The sequence below is a fragment of the Anoplopoma fimbria genome, unplaced genomic scaffold (assembly GCF_027596085.1).
Source record: "Anoplopoma fimbria isolate UVic2021 breed Golden Eagle Sablefish unplaced genomic scaffold, Afim_UVic_2022 Un_contig_13607_pilon_pilon, whole genome shotgun sequence".
NCBI lineage: Eukaryota > Metazoa > Chordata > Actinopteri > Perciformes > Anoplopomatidae > Anoplopoma > Anoplopoma fimbria.
The window spans coordinates 28,515-43,797 of NW_026554409.1; the positions used below are offsets into that span (position 1 = coordinate 28,515).

Genomic DNA, 15,283 nt, shown 5'->3' on the forward strand with positions numbered 1-15,283 from the left:
AATACTTTCCGTACCCACTGTATATCATGAACAAATCTCATGCACAGACCTTCCCAGTAAAAAGTACCGTCCTAAATTGTGTGTGTATATCAATGGCTGCTAGATCTTCTTCCTCTGTGCGAGAGAGCTCCTTTTCGTTCTCCACAAACCATTCAAACACACGAGTTACACGGTTGCACTGGGTCACATGTTCCTTCGTTACCATGAACACACTCACAGAACTTTAATTTGACTCAATCCCACACACACCATCCTGCTGCACAAATACTCACCAGAGCCCCAAATGTGGATTAATCCTCCTTTCTGAGTAATGTTTGTTACAAACCACAGTAACCAGCTGCGTTCGGAAATGACTAAAGACACGTTTAAAAAAAGGGCTCAAAGCTTTACATCTTCAGTAGGAACCAATGGGTTCTGAGAGACAGGGTAGAGATCTCAGAACATTCCGACAAACAGACGAACACATTGTTGGTTCAGGTCTTTTCATTGGATTTGTTGATAATATGAAACTAAACAATAACAACAGCCAAAGCTCACAGTTGAGCTGGGATTTTGGGGGCTCTACTGGATACAGTAAGAAATCAGGGAGTGTTTCTTTCCCATTGTAGTAAATAAAAAACAAGTTAAAACAGTAATAAGTTAAATTTAAAACATGTAACAATGTAACCAACAGGCTTCAATGGAAACTGAAACAAAAGAGCAATTGTAAAGAGAGCAAAGATGTCACAGCAAAATAAAGGGGATATCCACGCCGATGGCTTGAAGGATCTACACAGATAATCCATATGCAATGGGTAATGGGTTGAAGGATAATCCTTTGAACTCTATAGGTTTCCACACATCAGCTGTATACTCTCACAAGGCATCAATGTATTATATAGCAGGACATACTGCGAGTGTAAAATGTCCTCAGCTATCCTATGCAACATGCTCATCATATACTATTCCTTCACTGGTTAGAAGCAAAGCTGGAAGAAAAAACTGAACCTTAAATGTCTATGATGCATCCATCAAATGTCTATGTCTATAGTTCAAATCTCTTAGAAAGGTTCAGGAGGTGAAAGAGGAAAAAAGTTGAAGCTTTTTCAGGACTGAATCAAAATAACACACAACCTCCACAAGGCATCTCTACGTCACAGCCTAGCACAAGTCAGTGAACTACTGATGAATACATAATGTAGCTGATAATAAATAAGAGGAGGTGGGTGGTCCTAGATGGTCCTGGATGGTCCTGGATGGTACTGAGGGAACGGGGCGGACGAGAGGAGGAGGCGGGTCAGATACTGGAGGTCGTGGAGCCCAGCTTCATCTGGCTGGCTCTGCTCTCAACAATGTAACTGGGTCTGACATCTCTGTGTTGTGACATCCTGACATGCAGCACCACTGGCCCCGCCTCCAGGAAGCTGCTGTCCAGTGACCAAAGCTTATCCTGCTTCATTCATTCAAGTGTCTAAGAGTCTTAATGCTCCTCAAGATCACAGCAGCAGATCATCAGCTGTCCATGCTGCAACATTCTGACAGCACAGGAAAAAGACAGAGGTCATATCATTCTTAACTCACTCATTCATGTTCCGCAGGCTGCAAATTCTCCACAGGACGAGCTCTTAAGATTTTCTTTTCATTCATTATAAGTGAGGTGTTCTAGCCAGAAACCAACTGCAAACACTAAAAGATATGTTTGTGTTTTTGCTGCCGGGCTGGAATATAAAATCACCTGGGTCACATGGTGTGAATGTCACCCAGGAATCCTGTGTCCTGTTCCTCATATTCAGTCTACCATCATTGAAATAAAATGGCTGGACAAAATATTAGAAGCAACTAACTGAATGCTGGTAAGAAACCCTCATTGACCTTTTAACAATCCTGGCATTTGTCCCGAAATGTTGGTCAACTTCACACAAATTTGAAAAAAACAACAACTCAAGCGCTCAATAGATTTTGTATCCTGGTCTTATTCCACTTAGAACTGATCATATTCCACCTAGACCTAAACTACCCAGACCTGGTCCTGTTCTACCAAGACCTGGTCTTATTCTACCTAGATCTGGACCTATTCTATCTGGACATGGTCTTATTCTACCCAGACCTGGTCTTATTCTACCCTGAGGATACCTTAAGGGGTACGATAAAAGCAAAACAGTTGTTGCAATTTGTGTGAGGTCAAGACACATATTACTGGACTACAGGGGTTTGTGCTATTTTAGAGAGGTTACTGTAGGTGTGCCTTCACCATATACATTGATGACCATATGAACAGTTTAGCTGTATGCACTGAGCTGCTAACCTGCTTAGAGCAGGCCAGTTTGGCAAAGGCGGTCAGTCTTGTTTGCAGAGACTGTAGTGTGCTGTATGTTTTGCAATGGCAACCCATCTACTGTTACTCTACTGTATGTTGATCCTTTTTGGCTCAAATAGCCTAAATTGTCATCTCAGGCTTGGCTTAATGATATAATCCATTCATTAAAGAAAACAAGCGCAAATGGGGGGCTTCAAAACCTTTCACTAACCCAGAAAGGCTGAGGAAACTCATGAAAAAGAGTATTTTTCAGATCTGAAGTGAGAAGTGAAACACTACTCCTGGCATCTCTGAACTTATTAGCCACACCACGAACCCTCCCTCAACATATCACTGAACCTTTGGTTGATAAATTCAAGGCACTTTTTTGAGTGTTTGTACCGAACTTAATTACCCCACCCGCCCAGACTTTATTGGCTAAATGAACAGCAACAGGCTCTTTGAGAAGTTTCAGTTGGGTTTAAGGGCAGGTCATTGAACTGAGAGTAGCTGACTGAGGCCAAAGATTTGTTTAATTGCTGTTGATACAGCTAACCACTTGATTATAATTCAAATCTAATACCAATTAAGTGGTTAATTTCATATTGGATAACAAATTACAGATGTTGCAGATCTTGTTGTCTATGCTAGCATCTGTTGTGCAGTTAAATTGTACTATTAACGCATTGCGATAATTCCTGTGTAACGTTGTTACCAGCCCCAGTCATTTGATTTCAGGTCTGGTGTTTTGGACGGAGATTTTTCTAAAACCTTGCTAAAACGCTCGTCTGGATGGAGATGTTTTTTGTTTTAAACGCTGTTTAATAATGAAACGTAGTAGTGTGCATGTAGCCCTAGGGTTTTCTGTCCTCTGTAGAAATGAGGCGTCATCTTTAACAACAAGACTGTGGCTTCCTGTTCCTTCTGTCACATCCCTAAAACTTTTTTATCTGCAAAGAAGAACATGTAAACTCTCTTCCATGCTCTTATTACATCCCGGTTAGATTACTGTGACTGTTTATATTCCTCTCTGAGTCAATGTAACCTGTTCAGGCAGACACAAGATCCAACTAAAGAATGCACAGAAGCATCCCTACATTGGTTATCTGTACATTTAAGGTTAGATATTAATATTTGATGATGAAATGATCACTTTTAAGGAACGCATGGGGTTAACCCCTATCTAGGACTGTGACCTGCTATTCCCAAAAGAGCCTTAGATCCTCGGGTGGGGGTCTGTTAGTAGTTCCTAGATCGAGTCTAAAACCAGAGGAGACCGGCTGTTTGGAGTCAGGACCCCTCAACTCTGGAGATCAGGCAGGCCAGCTCTGTTTTTCATTTAAAGCTCTCTTAATAAGGCATAATTTCAGAAGAGCATTCTCTTGAACTGTTTTTATTGTGTCTTAGCACAATTATTGTTATATTTAGTATTACTTGATTTTATGCTTTTTTGCAATGTTCTTATTTACTCAATGTTTTCCATGTTAAGGATTCTTAGAAGAATGAATCTTATTATTCATAATTTTTTTTCATCAACATTTAAATTAGGAAATGTCCTTTAGTTTAGGAGGACTGCTGGTGTTAATTTAAAACAAAATGTAGGAAGAAGAAATGGATTCTAGTCCTACTGTTGAGGAGGCTGATGAAATCCAACCTCTGGCTGACAGATAATCCAACCTCTTCCCTTTTGAGTACACATACTAGTTTTCATGTTCATACCATTGAGCCCCTCTGCGTCCTGGACATCCAAGAATGGGGCAGGTCCCCAGATCCGGACGGTCCCGTCGTCGGAGGCGCTGGCCAGCAGTCCTGGCAGGACGGGGTTCCAGCTCACACAGTTAACTGTGCGGGTATGACCAGTCAGCTCTGCGATGGGCAGCTCACTGCGACGGTGCCAAATGTAAACTTTGTGATCTGACAGGAGACAGGACACTTCATCAGCTGCTAGCAATTCATTGGCGTAGACTTAAATGGCAACTTCAACAATTATAGACATGACATGTTCACTCAAAATATGAATAATGTTTCCCCAGACTGCACGCAGCTGAATGTACACAGGGGTAGCTCTGTGATGAATGTGTAAATGTTTTTCATCTGTCTGTCTGAGTCCACAACAAAGAGCAGCTGAGCTGAGCTTTCTACTAAACATTATGTTGTCTTGCCTTCACTGCCACTTGCAATGAAGTCTTCATTGTGTCCTCCGAAGCAGGAGTGTATGGTGTAGAAGCCCTGGGTCACCCCTTGGTACTTCCTCACCAGCACCCGGTCCTGCAGGTCCCAGAGGTGCACTCCCTACACAAAAAGCATTTATGGAGAGACACATTTCAAAATCAAGCCTGACCTGAAATCATATTGTAGTAACCAGCTGGAGTTCAAGTGAAAGGGAAGTATATTGTTGTGTGAATGTGGGGAAGTAACTAGCTGCTCACCTGAGTTGCAACATTGAGCAGAGCTAACCTTCCATTTTTGGAAACAGTGAAAGACATGATGGGGTGGTCCTCCTGCACTCTGGAATGATACAACATGGGTCTTAAAACCACATCACCCACAGGCAAAGCAAATACTGCGGTACAGACAGCTGAAAAATACGTGGGTCACAAATAAAGCGTATTGCTTGCACAACGCTAAGTTCCCAAATCCAATGCGACCCATTCAATTAACCACTTCTGTGTTTATTCGAGATACTGTATGTAACACTGACTCACTCTTTAGCTGGTGCCCCTGTCCTTTCCCCTGGCTAAGGTATGTTAGGTGGTTGTTCTGTGACACTGTGGTTTCATTCAACCTAAATTGTAATTCTGTGAAAGCAAATTACTACAAATGAAGTATTTTTTTTGTCTTCTGATAAAAATCACGTTGATGAAAAACACTGCCACTTAGCTCGAAGCTACAAAGCTTGCTAAGGCTAACTAGCTTGTCTAAGAAGCTATACTATATGCTATTCTGCACATAAAGGCTTCAGTGTATATGTATATTTTGGAAGCAAGCAAATAAATTAATCTGCCATGGCAACAGCGGCGCATAAAGATGCAGCTGGTAGCTCCCACAGACTTTGCTACAACATATGATTAAAATACACTCATCAATATCAGAAAAGAAAGTACAAGGATTGGATCTTGAGACGACTGGCCATCAAAATGCCATCGTAAGCGTGTGATCGTCCCAGGAAGAGGGGGAAGAGAGACGGGATAAGGACTAAACAGCTTGGACTTGAGGTAAGTCCACTACCCAGCCTGCTCCTATCTAATGTGGGTCGCTGGAAAATAACATTTATGAAATAAGTCTCAGGCTCTCAGACTGTTGTGCCCTCATTTTTACAGAAACCTGGCTTCATCATAACATCCATACATTGAAAATGACTATCGCCCTGGGGCACTGCATTCTGATGAAGTGCTTTGAGAAACTGGTTCTCTAGCTAATCAAAAACCACCATCGAGCCAGCCTGGACCCTAGCCAGTTTGCATACAGAGCCAACAGCTCCACAGAGGATACTGTCTCCACTGCTCTCCACTCAGCCATCACTCATTCTCAAGATAACAACACTACATGAGAAGGCCTTCAACACAACCTTCCCCATGAAACTGAATGGTAAACTTAGCACTTTGCTTGAGTACCTCACTCTGCAACTGGTTATTAGACTTCTTCACAAACAGACCCCAGGCAGTTCTGATGGCTGCCACACCTCCTCCCCTCTAGTGTTGAACACTGGAGCCCCCAAGGGCTGCGTGTTCAGCCCCCTCCTGTTCACTGAACACCCAGGACTGCTACCTGAAACATGAGGAGAACTCTGTTGTGAAGTTTGCAGATGACACTCCCATCATTGGCATGATTACAAACAACAATGAGACTTCATATAGAGAGGAAATCTACAACCTTGCAGTAGTGCTCAGAGAACAATCTACTGCTTAACGTAATTAAAAATAAGAAGCTGGTTGTTGATGTTAGAAAAAGGAAGGTGAAGACACACACCCCTGTCTACTACATCAATGGAGGTCAGGTGGAGTAAGTTAACAGGTTTAAGTTCTTAGGAGTCAGCATCACAAACAACCTGACATGGTCCTCACACATCTCCATCCTGGTGAAGAAAGCTCATAAATAGCAGTTTTTCTTTTTGCCTTAGAAAAAAACGTTATTGTTAACTTTTACAGAGGAGCAGTAGAAAGCATCCTGACTGGAAACATTACAAACTAGCCTTTGATGATTTGATTGATTTTCTGGATTTTGAAATATACATACTGGGACCTAGTTTATTTACAATTTACATATAATCTGTGTTGAAATGTTATTTATACAAAATGTTTTTTGTATGCAGAAGACATCATTATATCAATATCTGAGTGCCTCAAAACGAGTGCGATTAAGGAACTGCAATCTGCTTTTAGTTTTGTTCAGAGGAATCTGAATTGAGACTTTTTTTATAGAGGATGATCCTTCTTTAAAGATGAACTTAATTACAACTTTTAAAACCACATAGAGAAACAAATGCTGTTTTTCATTTGCTCATTAAGATTTGTCTCTAAAGTTAGGTTTTCTGCACACATCATTGCAGTTTGTATGAGAAAGTTGGTTTGTCCGTTTTATGCAACAGTAGAACTGAACATTGGTACATCTTTCTTTAAAAGGCTGTATGCCATGAACTGCTTCCTCATCTATCTTCTCTACTTACCACTAGAACTATATGTCGCTGCAATCATTGGTCATGCAGACAAACTGTGTACACTTCAAACTAGATTATGTTATAAACAAGATTTATACTACAGGATTAAGGACTATTTGAACACTGAATGCACATATCCTGTTACTGAGATATATGTCAATTGACACGGCTTTTCTTCTGGAAGTGTGTGAGTGAGCTCTGTGCAATTAGTTCTATGTTGCTTCTGGGGTGACATTAATCAGGCCATGGAGTTGGAGGCATACCATTCTCCCACATTAAGATCTGAGGTGGAGGAAAGGGACAATTTGTTGTGTCGTGTTCGGTCATTGTGGCTGTATTGGGTCAGAGTTTTTAGCACAAGAAGACGAAAAGAAAGACAAACTGAGTGACGCCTTTCCTCATGTTTGAACTACTACTACTACTACTACTACTACTACTACTACTACTACTACTACTATGAATGACCTTCTAATAGCTTCAGACAAAGGACTTGTCTCTGTACTTGTATTGTTAGACCTTAGTGCTGCGTTCAACACCATTGACCATCAAATCTTATTAGAGAGATTGGAGCATCTAATAGGCATTAAAGGAACCGCACTTAGCTTGTTTAAGTCAAATTTATCAGACCGATCTCAGTTTGTATATGTAAACAATGAAACCTCGATGAAAACCAGAGTCAGTCACAAAGTTCCACAAGGGTCTGTTCTTGGACTGATTTCATTCACCTTATATATGCTTCCTTTAGGGAATATTATCGGAAAACACTTGCAAACTTTCATTGTTATGCAAAGATTATATTTATTGATCAAGCCAGACGAAATCAACCAGTTTGCTAAACTTCAAGCAGGTATTAAGGACGTAAAAACCTGGATGACTTGCAACTTCTTGATGTTAAACTCAGACAAAACTGAAGTTATTCTACTAGGCCCAGATCACCTTCGAAAAAAATTATCTAACGTTATGGTTTCTCTAGATGGCAATGCTCTGGCATCCAGCACTACCGTTAAGAACCTCAGAGTTATCTTTGATCAGGATCTGTCTTTTAACTCTTATATAAAACAGATCTCAAGGACAGCCTTTTTTCACCTACGACACATTTCAAAAATCCGGCACATCCTGTCTTAAAGTGATGCAGAAAAACTAGTTCATGCATTTGTTACCTCGAGACTAGATTACTGCAATTCGTTATTATCAGGCTGCTCTGATAAGTCTCTTAAATCTTTTGTATTCTGTTAAATCAAGAATAGAATTTAAAATTCTTATCCTCACCTACAAAGCTCTAACTGGCCAGGCACCGTCTTATCTTAAGGAACTTATAGTTCCATATTACCCAACTAGAGAGCTGCGCTCAATCAATGCAGGGTTACTTGTGGTTCATAGAGTATATAAAAGTAGGATGGGGGCCAGAGCCTTCAGTTATCAAGCTCCTCTTCTATGGAACCAGGTTCCAGTTTCAGTCCCGGGGCCACTACACCACTGTGCAGCCCGGGTCCCTGGACAGAGGATGTTGCATGTGTTCAGATTGTAAAGCCCTCTGAGGCAAATTTGTAATTTGTGATTTTGGGCTATACAAAATAAATTAATAATTACTACTACTACTATTCTGGCAACACCACTGTGTAAAGGTAATGCCAGAATACTGCTCGATATCCAACCAAGTACCTGGGGTGCTGAACTTTTGATCCATTCGCGTTTGCTATATTTTTCAGAAGCTGCACAATTTTGCAGAAGAAACCAAATTTGTGAATGTTTTGTATAAAAAAGGGACAAAATGTTTTGTTAGGAAGTTAGCATTTTTGGTAATCTGTTGATTCAATTTGATTCTTGGTGCCGCAATTCAATTCAGAATCAATAATGATTCAATAAATAGAAAAGAGGGCACTAGTTTCCGCCTCTTAATCCTATGCAGTTCACTGGTTGCAGAGAAACATGTTTTCTATGCTGGAAACAACTGCTGAGATGGTCTGGGACAAACAATACTATAGACTCTATTTGTCAAAATAGTCCATTAGTGGAAACTACTTGCACACGAGGAACAGAAATTCTAGAGTATGCGTAAAGTTGTTGTAGCTGTAGCAGCCCTGCAGTCGACTTAACCCGGTTACCAAAGCTCAATGGACAACCACTTCGGTCAGACTTCATCCTGACATTTCAAATGAAGCCTGGTATATCTGTGGACACACTTTAAACATTTACTTTACGACGGCATCAACCGAATGTGTCGATGAGCAGAAGGAAACAAAAAACGACTGTAAGTCAGGTCCTACTCCACACAGCGTTCAGGAAGCCTCCCACTGCAGATTCAGACCGAGCCAAAGCAGCTGCATGTGTAACACCACACTATGGTCAAAGTGCTTGAGCCCAATACAATGTGCCCTCACGTGTGCATTATAGTCAGTCTGTTGTGCCTGCCCTGTACAAATGAGTAAAAGCTGTAGTTCAGGAATTATCAACAGCCTTACGATGGAGCATTTCATTTATACCGCAGATATTTATCATTTTTTAATGACAATATGCTATTAATTGAGTGCCTTAACTGTCACTGGAAAAATGATGGCCAATGAGTCCTTGGTGAATGTTTACATTTTTAAAACAAATGGAAAAAATGTATTCATAACTATTATTAGTAATTATGTTTTCCCTGCTAAACCAAAAACATATCTAACCTTAACCCCAAAACCGAGGTACTTACCGAACCCTGAACTTAATGGTCTGTTCCACCTCTACCTGTATCTCCATCTCATTAAAAAGTAAGAGGCTCTACCTCATGGTGCAACCACACACTACAGCAAATCTACACATTTTCTGACAGCAACACCAGACGTCCCCTGTCTTCGGCATTGACAGTTAACATATTTTGAATCAGTTAATTTTAATGTTAATTGATAAATGATTAACATCCCTAGCAAGGGTCAAGTTATTTCTTTATTCCAGTTTTGTTAAGTTGTCTAGTGTGTTGATTGCTTGCCGGCTCCTTTTCTGGTGCTCTACTCTGCCTTTTTAGTACACATATGATACGTGTCTGTTTTTTTATGTGCATGTGCCATGAAAACAAATGTCAAGTATGATAAGCTTTCTGTGTGGATGAAATGACACAAGCCAAATGGGTTGGCAATCACTGCTTCATACCGTCATCCCTGTCTGGCTTTAGAGGCTGGAGTAAAATCCAAAATGAAGGTTTGGTTACATTATGGACAGACACCTACAAAGAGCAGGTACAGAGGGTGTTGGGATTCATCCTACCAGTCATGGTGGTGACTTACATGTTTCTGTCGGTCAAGTCCTCAAAGTTGTATCCACGAATGCGTTGGTGGGTGTCGGATGCAAGGACGGTCCGGCTGTCACTCAGACACCACAGGCACTGCACCCGAACTCCTTCCCATGAGTCCAGCAGGTTTCCATCCAAGTCCTGGGAGTCAGTAGGAAACATAATGGATTCAGAAACACCATCAGCATCAGACTGCGACAGGGAAATCCCAGATCATTCCATATTTGATTTGCTGTCAATATCTTCTTTTTTATTGGAAAACAGTCAGTTTGTCAGTACTTGAAAACTGAAAACTAAAGACATTATCAGGTCCAACACTCAATTAATTATTGTGAGTGAATGAGTAGGGAACAGCAGTCAAGTGGATGTCCAGGTACTCTTCATTTGAACTTTCACAACCCTAGCAATCCACATTCTACCCCCTCTCCCTTGCCAATTCAAACTGGGGACACTGAATAAATGGCCATAAAGCAACATTAATGGTTGCAATTATTAATATAATATTTCAAAAATCAAAGAAAAGAAACAGTTTCATTTTTAGGTCATAAACCTGCCTTCTCTGTTCTTGAAAAACAGAAAAAACTGAACTATTAGAGAACTATTTTACAAAAACTGCTTTACTTTGGAAGGACCTTCACAGATTATAATTTTATCGACAATTATCTATCCTTCTGTCACTTTATTGAAATTCTGATTTAAATGAATATTATCTCAGGCTTAAGCCTTCCAAAATCCTGCAAAGGATAAGCTCTCCAAGGATGCTAGACAACACTTACAATTACTGTCAATTATTATCAATTTATCTGCAACAGGACACAGGACCTCTGAAGTAGTGCTGCTCTACACATGACAATTACACCTGCTTAACTTTGCTTAAAGATACTCTTAGTTGCTTTATACAAAGGGTGAGGAACTTTAAGTCAGAGTTGGTCAAACTCATTAATGAAACTTTGGAAACTATTTTTAAATACCAGCCAAGACAAGACCTAGATCATACTGGTACACTCCAGTGTTTGAAATATCAGAATGTCATTTCAATTACATATTCAAGGTTCCTCTTGTGAAAAATCAAGCTGTATTTAAACACTGAAATCATCCTTACGAGGCAAGCTGTTGGCTTCTGTGCTTCACGCCATCAACAAATGTTTACTTCCCAAATCAAAGTGTAGGATGTAAATGCCCCGTTTAAGATCTGGACATGCTCAGAGTCTGTGGGCTCTGTGCTGTGAAAGATACTCACACACTGGTAGAACTGGCCTCTCTGTCCACCGGTGACGAAGCGCTTACCATCTGGATTCCATGCCACGCTGGTCAGGCTATCCTCATGAGACTGACTCATCTTTGTCCGTAACTCCCCCGTCTACACAACAGAACGGAGAGAGGATGATGACTGAAAAGATCTGACAACACACACTCAACACTACAATGCACTGATTTTCAGGTTTTTTTCATATGACCCTCTTAACTGCCTGAAAACACATTACCTTTTAGCGTGTTTTCCCATCAGAGTCTAATGGGTTTGGAAAAGACTAAATGCAATGAGAATGCAGTATGCATTCATTTATTCACAGGGTCCATGTGCCTTGAACATGAAAGTGAGCAAATTTGGTAAGGCACTGAGCCCAGCTTGTTTGAAGCTGCACTACTATGGACGTTTTTATTGGTTTATATTACTTGTAATCCACAGAAGGCAATACAGAAATGTGTACCATATTCCACAGATATTTCGCTATCTATAAACCTTATTTACCTATTTATTTATTAAGTAAAAAAAGTCATAATATAGCATGTCGAAAAAAGTCATATAAAAGTCATACTTTAGCATGTCGAAAAAAGTCATAAAAAAGTCATAATTAGCCTGTCGAAAAAAGTCATACAAAAGTCATAATATAGCATGTCAAAAAAAGTCATACAAAAAGTCATAGTCATCGTATAGCATTATGTCAGACTCCGTAGTATTCTCTGGCCCTCTCCCTAACCTGACCAATGATGAGATGTATAGCCGCATGTCATCATTCCACCGCTGGCTGTCAAGGTGGTGTCCTGCAAACAATGTGGGCTTCGTAGATAATTGGCAGACTTTCTGGGGAAAACCTGGTCTGATTAGGAGAGACGGCATTCACTTTGAATGGAGCGGATATCATATCTAGAAATCTGACCCAGTTTACTAGTGGACCTAGTCCATGACCCAGAGTTCAGACCAGGAAGCAGAAGCAGAGTTGCAGTCTTTCACACTTCTCTGCGCTTCCATTAGAGCAGTCACCCACCCATTTACCCACCCAAAACCCTATAGAGACTGTGTCTGCCCCACGGCCACTTCAATTATTTAAAGTCAACAGAAGAGGAGTTATACAAAATAACCTAGTAAAAGTTAAGGCAACCAATGCAACAGTGCAACAAAACAGGAGAATTAAATGTGGACTCTTAAATATCAGATCTCTGTCATCTAAGGGTGTACTTGTAAATGATTTAATATCAGATAATCATATTGATTTATTTTGTCTTACTGAAACCTGGCTGTGTCATGAAGAGTATGTTAACCTAAATGAATCAACTCCTCCAAGTCATATTAATACTCATATTCCTCGAGGCACAGGCCGAGGAGGTGGAGTAGCAGCCATCTTTGACTAAAGCCTATTAATAAACCCAAACCTAAATTAAATTATAACTCATTTGAAAGCCTTGTTCTTAGTCTTTCAAACCCAAGCGGGAAAGCATTAAAGTCAACTCTATTTGTTATAGTGTACCGTGCACAAGGTGCGTATTCTGAATTCCGATCTGAATTTTCAGAGTTCTTATCAAGTTTAGTCCTCAAAACAGATAGTTATTATTGTAGGGGATTTTAATATTCATGTGGATGTGGATAATGATAGCCTTAGTACTGCGCATTAAAGGAACCGCACTTAGCTGGTTTAAGTCGTATTTATCAGACCGATCTCAGTTTGTATATGTAAACAATGAAACCTCGATGAAAACCAAGGTCAGTCATGGAGTTCCACAAGGGTCTGTTCTTGGACCAATTTTATTCACCTTATACAGTGGGGCAAAAAAGTATTTAGTCAGCCACCAATTGTGCAAGTTCTCCCACTTAAAAAGATGAGACGCCTGTAATTTTCATCATAGGTACACTTCAACTATGAGAGACAGAATGGGGGGAAAGAATCCAGGAAATCACATTGTAGGATTTTTAATGAATTAATTGGTAAATTCCTCGGTAAAATAAGTATTTGGTCACCTACAAACAAGCAAGATTTCTGGCTCTCACAGACCTGTAACTTCTTCTTTAAGAGGCTCCTCTGTCCTCCACTTGTTACCTGTATTAATGGCACCTGTTTGAACTTGTTATCAGTATAAAAGACACCTGTCCACAACCTCAAACAGTCACACTCCAAACTCCACTATGGCCAAGACCAAAGAGCTGTCAAAGGACACCAGAAACAAAATTGTAGACCTGCACCAGGCTGGGAAGACTGAATCTGCAATAGGTAAGCAGCTTGGTGTGAAGAAATCAACTGTGGGAGCAATTATTAGAAAATGGAAGACATACAAGACCACTGATAATCTCCCTCGATCTGGGGCTCCACGCAAGATCTCACCCCGTGGGGCCAAAATGATCACAAGAACGGTGAACAAAAATCCCAGAACCACACGGGGGACCTAGTGAATGACCTGCAGAGAGCTGGGACCAAAGTAAGAAAGGCTACCATCAGTAACACACTACGCCGCCAGGGACTCAAATCCTGCAGTGCCAGACGTGTCCCCCTGCTTAAGCCAGTACATGTCCAGGCCCGTCTGAAGTTTGCTAGAGAGCATTTGGATGATCCAGAAGAGGATTGGGAGAATGTCATATGGTCAGATGAAACCAAAATAGAACTTTTTGGTAAAAACTCAACTCGTCGTGTTTGGAGGAGAAAGAATGCCGAGTTGCATCCAAAGAACACCATACCTACTGTGAAGCATGGGGGTGGAAACATCATGCTTTGGGGCTGTTTTTCTGCAAGGGGACCAGGACGACTGATCCGTGTAAAGGAAAGAATGAATGGGGCCATGTATCGTGAGATTTTGAGTGAAAACCTCCTTCCATCAGCAAGGGCATTGAAGATGAAACGTGGCTGGGTCTTTCAGCATGACAATGATCCCAAACACACCGCCCGGGCAACGAAGGAGTGGCTTCGTAAGAAGCATTTCAAGGTCCTGGAGTGGCCTAGCCAGTCTCCAGATCTCAACCCCATAGAAAATCTGTGGAGGAGTTGAAAGTCTGTGTTGCCCAGCGACAGCCCCAAAACATCACTGCTCTAGAGGAGATCTGCATGGAGGAATGGGCCAAAATACCAGCAACAGTGTGTGAAAAGCTTGTGAAGACTTACAGAAAACGTTTGACCTCTGTCATTGCCAACAAAGGGTATATAACAAAGTATTGAGATTAACTTTTGTTATTGACCAAATACTTATTTTCCACCATAATTTGCAAATATATTCTTTAAAAATCAGACAATGTGATTTTCAGGAATTTTTTTTCTCATTTTGTCTCTCATAGTTTAGGTATACATATGATGAAAATTACAGGCCTCTCTCATCTTTTTAAGTGGGAGAACTTGCACAATTGGTGGCTGACTAAATACTTTTTTGCCCCACTGTATATGCTTCCTTTAGGGAATATTATCAGAAAACACTCAATAAACTTTTATTGTTGTGCAGATGACACCCAGTTATATCTATCGATTAAGCCAGACGAAACTAACCAGTTCTCTAAACTTCAAGCATGTCTTACGGACATAAAAACCTGGATGACCTGCAACTTCTTGATGTTAAACTCCGACAAAACTGAAGTTATTCTACTAGGCCCAGATCACCTTCGACATCAATTATCTAACGATATAGTTTCTCTAGATGGCATTGCTCTGGCATCCAGCACTACCGTTAAGAACCTCAGAGTTATCTTTGATCAGGATCTGTCTTTTAACTCTTATATGAAACAGATCTCAAGGACAGCCTTTTTTTTTTTATTTACGTAACATTTGAAAATCAGGCAAATCCTGTCTCAAGACGATGCAGAAAAACTAGTTAATGTATTTGTTACCTC

At 40.6% G+C, this 15,283-nt stretch overlaps 1 protein-coding gene across 1 annotated transcript; it reads right to left on the bottom strand.

Moving 5' to 3' along the window:
- On the bottom strand, window positions 1-11,560 carry LOC129088607 (WD repeat-containing protein 26-like; the record flags this gene model as incomplete). Its single annotated transcript, XM_054595948.1, has 6 exons — window positions 1-1,514; window positions 3,995-4,189; window positions 4,438-4,567; window positions 4,705-4,783; window positions 10,196-10,341; window positions 11,441-11,560. Coding segments are annotated over 6 exons (693 nt in total), but the record flags the coding sequence as incomplete, so codon positions are not given.
- Between the last annotated feature and the right edge of the window lie 3,723 nt (window positions 11,561-15,283).